At 43.0% G+C, this 7,400-nt stretch overlaps 1 protein-coding gene across 1 annotated transcript in view; it reads right to left on the bottom strand.

The window, feature by feature from the left end:
• Positions 1–3,624: 3,624 nt before the first annotated feature.
• The window catches only part of LOC123502518, a 27,406-nt gene continuing 23,630 nt past the window's right edge, over positions 3,625–7,400 (bottom strand). Inside the window, exons 7-9 of the mRNA XM_045251641.1 lie at positions 7,002–7,217; positions 5,312–5,527; positions 3,625–3,835 (exon numbers count right to left, since the gene is read on the bottom strand). Coding sequence (XP_045107576.1) covers positions 3,746–3,835; positions 5,312–5,527; positions 7,002–7,217 — 522 coding nt within the window. The 3' untranslated portion in view covers positions 3,625–3,745. The remainder of the gene's footprint in view (positions 3,836–5,311; positions 5,528–7,001; positions 7,218–7,400) is intronic.

The following is a 7,400-nucleotide window of genomic DNA, read 5'->3' as shown; positions in this document are numbered from 1 at the left end:
AATTGACAACTAAACCAAGTAAATTTAACACTCATACGTACCGTTAGTTCCTAATACATCCTACATAGTCACGCAGACAGACACCGTATAGTTAACCTTCCAATAGACACAGTGCACATCCTACACATATCCTGTTATCCTTTATCAGTCAACATTCCTAACCACCCTCAATTTACTGACTAACAACTTCCTATCACCACAGCAAGTCAACGCACACACAACACCGACACTATTCATTTACATACACACCACCAACCTCTCCGCTGTGCTGTGGCTGTAGAGTGGGGTGGGGTGGTCCGCTAATCTCACAGCAGCGGCACGTCACCTCGCCGCACGAAAAACCTCCATCACGTAGATAAAACTTCCCGTTGCTGTTACCGCCTTTGCTGCACGTCACGCCCGACGACAAGACACAGACGGACACCGGGCTGCGTAGACTCGAGGGGTCGGTGGTGGCGTAGTGGCGTGGTGACTGGAGAGGTGAGATGTAGCGGGCGTGATGTCTGGAGTTAAACTGGTATAGCTGTCATTCTGAGCTATTGACCCTGCTTCGTTCTCGTCCCCTCCCCCAACCTGCCGATAAGGGAAAAACAATTTGAGGGCAAACGAACATATGAAACGCTGCTGGTGAATCTAACCACTGGTCCACCATCTGGATATAAACTAGCCACACTCAATATTAACTCCTTCCAAACCAACCGTTAAACACACACAACTGCATATATTTGTTTTATCAATCATTCTTACCTTCCGTGTAGTACTTATAATAATACATGTAGTACTTATAATAATACAGGATTTTTTTATTATTATTTTGTTGTAACATTTTGAAGCTTCCTTCTTAGTAAATGATGATAGATTCTCTCTCTCTCTCTCTCTCTCTCTCTCTCTCTCTCTTTAGGAGGCTAACTAGTGCTGCCTGAAACGAGTGAATGGATAGCTAACCCTTTCAGTACCGTGACATTACGATATTCATGCTATATGCTTACTACTTGGCAATTTTATACAGATTCAGAAACTTACGTGGGATTAACCCTTTCAGTACCATTACACATTCCCGTACTCATTCTGGTTACTATTTGATGATTTTATACAGCTTCACAAACTCACAAAAACCCCCACCGTCACTCGTGAACCTCTTAACGATTTAGGCCTGCCTACCACTTTCAAGAACTAATTTTATGGTTATATCCCCACTTACCGTTATACTAACACGTGCCTCTAATGCACGTACCTTGAAACACCAGCCTCGTTACGTGAAGAAATCCTGTCCACTCATTCTTTTCGCCGATTCTGGTACCTATTCTATAACGAGGGAACCACAATGACTAACCTGAAACATTATAGCCTCAAATATAACTTAGAGTTCTATAGTTACGCGACACGTTTAATCCCTTCAGCACCAAGATGCGTTTTCATATATTCCTTCTGTCACTATTTGGTGATTTCATACAAGCGCGAGGAATTAAAATAGTGAAGACAGGCCATTAAGTTTAACCTTGTGACATCCATACATGCTTTGTAACAATAGAATTATCTAATCGTACACACACCTCAAGGTGAAAATGCGTCACAGTACTGAAAGAGGTTAAACGTAATTCTTCCTACACAACTACAATGACCACAAAAACACTTCATTGCCACGGTCATTACCCAAAATCTATTCTGAACCATCGCCCCTAATTGACAACTAAACCAAGTAAATTTAACACTCATACGTACCGTTAGTTCCTAATACATCCTACATAGTCACGCAGACAGACACCGTATAGTTAACCTTCCAATAGACACAGTGCACATCCTACACATATCCTGTTATCCTTTATCAGTCAACATTCCTAACCACCCTCAATTTACTGACTAACAACTTCCTATCACCACAGCAAGTCAACGCACACACAACACCGACACTATTCATTTACATACACACCACCAACCTCTCCGCTGTGCTGTGGCTGTAGAGTGGGGTGGGGTGGTCCGCTAATCTCACAGCAGCGGCACGTCACCTCGCCGCACGAAAAACCTCCATCACGTAGATAAAACTTCCCGTTGCTGTTACCGCCTTTGCTGCACGTCACGCCCGACGACAAGACACAGACGGACACCGGGCTGCGTAGACTCGAGGGGTCGGTGGTGGCGTAGTGGCGTGGTGACTGGAGAGGTGAGATGTAGCGGGCGTGATGTCTGGAGTTAAACTGGTATAGCTGTCATTCTGAGCTATTGACCCTGCTTCGTTCTCGTCGTCCTCCCCCCAACCTGCCGATAAGGGAAAAACAATTTGAGGGCAAACGAACATATGAAACGCTGCTGGTGAATCTAACCACTGGTCCACCATCTGGATATAAACTAGCCACACTCAATATTAACTCCTTCCAAACCAACCGTTAAACACACACAACTGCATATATTTGTTTTATCAATCATTCTTACCTTCCGTGTAGTACTTATAATAATAAATGTAGTACTTATAATAATACAGGATTTTTTTATTATTATTTTGTTGTAACATTTTGAAGCTTCCTTCTTAGTAAATGATGATAGATAGATCTCTCTCTCTCTCTCTCTCTCTCTCTCTCTCTCTCTCTCTTTAGGAGGCTAACTAGTGCTGCCTGAAACGAGTGAATGGATAGCTAACCCTTTCAGTACCGTGACATTACGATATTCATGCTATATGCTTACTACTTGGCAATTTTATACAGATTCAGAAACTTACGTGGGATTAACCCTTTCAGTACCATTACACATTCCCGTACTCATTCTGGTTACTATTTGATGATTTTATACAGCTTCACAAACTCACAAAAACCCCCACCGTCACTCGTGAACCTCTTAACGATTTAGGCCTGCCTACCACTTTCAAGAACTAATTTTATGGTTATATCCCCACTTACCGTTATACTAACACGTGCCTCTAATGCACGTACCTTGAAACACCAGCCTCGTTACGTGAAGAAATCCTGTCCACTCATTCTTTTCGCCGATTCTGGTACCTATTCTATAACGAGGGAACCACAATGACTAACCTGAAACATTATAGCCTCAAATATAACTTAGAGTTCTATAGTTACGCGACACGTTTAATCCCTTCAGCACCAAGATGCGTTTTCATATATTCCTTCTGTCACTATTTGGTGATTTCATACAAGCGCGAGGAATTAAAATAGTGAAGACAGGCCATTAAGTTTAACCTTGTGACATCCATACATGCTTTGTAACAATAGAATTATCTAATCGTACACACACCTCAAGGTGAAAATGCGTCACAGTACTGAAAGAGGTTAAACGTAATTCTTCCTACACAACTACAATGACCACAAAAACACTTCATTGCCACGGTCATTACCCAAAATCTATTCTGAACCATCGCCCCTAATTGACAACTAAACCAAGTAAATTTAACACTCATACGTACCGTTAGTTCCTAATACATCCTACATAGTCACGCAGACAGACACCGTATAGTTAACCTTCCAATAGACACAGTGCACATCCTACACATATCCTGTTATCCTTTATCAGTCAACATTCCTAACCACCCTCAATTTACTGACTAACAACTTCCTATCACCACAGCAAGTCAACGCACACACAACACCGACACTATTCATTTACATACACACCACCAACCTCTCCGCTGTGCTGTGGCTGTAGAGTGGGGTGGGGTGGTCCGCTAATCTCACAGCAGCGGCACGTCACCTCGCCGCACGAAAAACCTCCATCACGTAGATAAAACTTCCCGTTGCTGTTACCGCCTTTGCTGCACGTCACGCCCGACGACAAGACACAGACGGACACCGGGCTGCGTAGACTCGAGGGGTCGGTGGTGGCGTGGTGACTGGAGAGGTGAGATGTAGCGGGCGTGATGTCTGGAGTTAAACTGGTATAGCTGTCATTCTGAGCTATTGACCCTGCTTCGTTCTCGTCCCCCTCCCCCCAACCTGCCGATAAGGGAAAAACAATTTGAGGGCAAACGAACATATGAAACGCTGCTGGTGAATCTAACCACTGGTCCACCATCTGGATATAAACTAGCCACACTCAATATTAACTCCTTCCAAACCAACCGTTAAACACACACAACTGCATATATTTGTTTTATCAATCATTCTTACCTTCCGTGTAGTACTTATAATAATACATGTAGTACTTATAATAATACAGGATTTTTTTATTATTATTTTGTTGTAACATTTTGAAGCTTCCTTCTTAGTAAATGATGATAGATAATTTCTCTCTCTCTCTCTCTCTCTCTCTCTCTCTCTCTCTCTCTTTAGGAGGCTAACTAGTGCTGCCTGAAACGAGTGAATGGATAGCTAACCCTTTCAGTACCGTGACATTACGATATTCATGCTATATGCTTACTACTTGGCAATTTTATACAGATTCAGAAACTTACGTGGGGATTAACCCTTTCAGTACCATTACACATTCCCGTACTCATTCTGGTTACTATTTGATGATTTTATACAGCTTCACAAACTCACAAAAACCCCCACCGTCACTCGTGAACCTCTTAACGATTTAGGCCTGCCTACCACTTTCAAGAACTAATTTTATGGTTATATCCCCACTTACCGTTATACTAACACGTGCCTCTAATGCACGTACCTTGAAACACCAGCCTCGTTACGTGAAGAAATCCTGTCCACTCATTCTTTTCGCCGATTCTGGTACCTATTCTATAACGAGGGAACCACAATGACTAACCTGAAACATTATAGCCTCAAATATAACTTAGAGTTCTATAGTTACGCGACACGTTTAATCCCTTCAGCACCAAGATGCGTTTTCATATATTCCTTCTGTCACTATTTGGTGATTTCATACAAGCGCGAGGAATTAAAATAGTGAAGACAGGCCATTAAGTTTAACCTTGTGACATCCATACATGCTTTGTAACAATAGAATTATCTAATCGTACACACACCTCAAGGTGAAAATGCGTCACAGTACTGAAAGAGGTTAAACGTAATTCTTCCTACACAACTACAATGACCACAAAAACACTTCATTGCCACGGTCATTACCCAAAATCTATTCTGAACCATCGCCCCTAATTGACAACTAAACCAAGTAAATTTAACACTCATACGTACCGTTAGTTCCTAATACATCCTACATAGTCACGCAGACAGACACCGTATAGTTAACCTTCCAATAGACACAGTGCACATCCTACACATATCCTGTTATCCTTTATCAGTCAACATTCCTAACCACCCTCAATTTACTGACTAACAACTTCCTATCACCACAGCAAGTCAACGCACACACAACACCGACACTATTCATTTACATACACACCACCAACCTCTCCGCTGTGCTGTGGCTGTAGAGTGGGGTGGGGTGGTCCGCTAATCTCACAGCAGCGGCACGTCACCTCGCCGCACGAAAAACCTCCATCACGTAGATAAAACTTCCCGTTGCTGTTACCGCCTTTGCTGCACGTCACGCCCGACGACAAGACACAGACGGACACCGGGCTGCGTAGACTCGAGGGGTCGGTGGTGGCGTAGTGGCGTGGTGACTGGAGAGGTGAGATGTAGCGGGCGTGATGTCTGGAGTTAAACTGGTATAGCTGTCATTCTGAGCTATTGACCCTGCTTCGTTCTCGTCCCCTCCCCCAACCTGCCGATAAGGGAAAAACAATTTGAGGGCAAACGAACATATGAAACGCTGCTGGTGAATCTAACCACTGGTCCACCATCTGGATATAAACTAGCCACACTCAATATTAACTCCTTCCAAACCAACCGTTAAACACACACAACTGCATATATTTGTTTTATCAATCATTCTTACCTTCCGTGTAGTACTTATAATAATACATGTAGTACTTATAATAATACAGGATTTTTTTATTATTATTTTGTTGTAACATTTTGAAGCTTCCTTCTTAGTAAATGATGATAGATAATCTCTCTCTCTCTCTCTCTCTCTCTCTCTCTCTCTCTCTCTCTCTTAGGAGGCTAACTAGTGCTGCCTGAAACGAGTGAATGGATAGCTAACCCTTTCAGTACCGTGACATTACGATATTCATGCTATATGCTTACTACTTGGCAATTTTATACAGATTCAGAAACTTACGTGGGATTAACCCTTTCAGTACCATTACACATTCCCGTACTCATTCTGGTTACTATTTGATGATTTTATACAGCTTCACAAACTCACAAAAACCCCCACCGTCACTCGTGAACCTCTTAACGATTTAGGCCTGCCTACCACTTTCAAGAACTAATTTTATGGTTATATCCCCACTTACCGTTATACTAACACGTGCCTCTAATGCACGTACCTTGAAACACCAGCCTCGTTACGTGAAGAAATCCTGTCCACTCATTCTTTTCGCCGATTCTGGTACCTATTCTATAACGAGGGAACCACAATGACTAACCTGAAACATTATAGCCTCAAATATAACTTAGAGTTCTATAGTTACGCGACACGTTTAATCCCTTCAGCACCAAGATGCGTTTTCATATATTCCTTCTGTCACTATTTGGTGATTTCATACAAGCGCGAGGAATTAAAATAGTGAAGACAGGCCATTAAGTTTAACCTTGTGACATCCATACATGCTTTGTAACAATAGAATTATCTAATCGTACACACACCTCAAGGTGAAAATGCGTCACAGTACTGAAAGAGGTTAAACGTAATTCTTCCTACACAACTACAATGACCACAAAAACACTTCATTGCCACGGTCATTACCCAAAATCTATTCTGAACCATCGCCCCTAATTGACAACTAAACCAAGTAAATTTAACACTCATACGTACCGTTAGTTCCTAATACATCCTACATAGTCACGCAGACAGACACCGTATAGTTAACCTTCCAATAGACACAGTGCACATCCTACACATATCCTGTTATCCTTTATCAGTCAACATTCCTAACCACCCTCAATTTACTGACTAACAACTTCCTATCACCACAGCAAGTCAACGCACACACAACACCGACACTATTCATTTACATACACACCACCAACCTCTCCGCTGTGCTGTGGCTGTAGAGTGGGGTGGGGTGGTCCGCTAATCTCACAGCAGCGGCACGTCACCTCGCCGCACGAAAAACCTCCATCACGTAGATAAAACTTCCCGTTGCTGTTACCGCCTTTGCTGCACGTCACGCCCGACGACAAGACACAGACGGACACCGGGCTGCGTAGACTCGAGGGGTCGGTGGTGGCGTAGTGGCGTGGTGACTGGAGAGGTGAGATGTAGCGGGCGTGATGTCTGGAGTTAAACTGGTATAGCTGTCATTCTGAGCTATTGACCCTGCTTCGTTCTCGTCCCCTCCCCCAACCTGCCGATAAGGGAAAAACAATTTGAGGGCAAACGAACATATGAAACGCTGCTGGTGAATCTAACCACTGGTCCACCATCTG

The sequence above is a fragment of the Portunus trituberculatus genome, chromosome 11 (assembly GCF_017591435.1).
Source record: "Portunus trituberculatus isolate SZX2019 chromosome 11, ASM1759143v1, whole genome shotgun sequence".
NCBI lineage: Eukaryota > Metazoa > Arthropoda > Malacostraca > Decapoda > Portunidae > Portunus > Portunus trituberculatus.
This window is presented reverse-complemented; position numbering and strand designations above follow the sequence as displayed.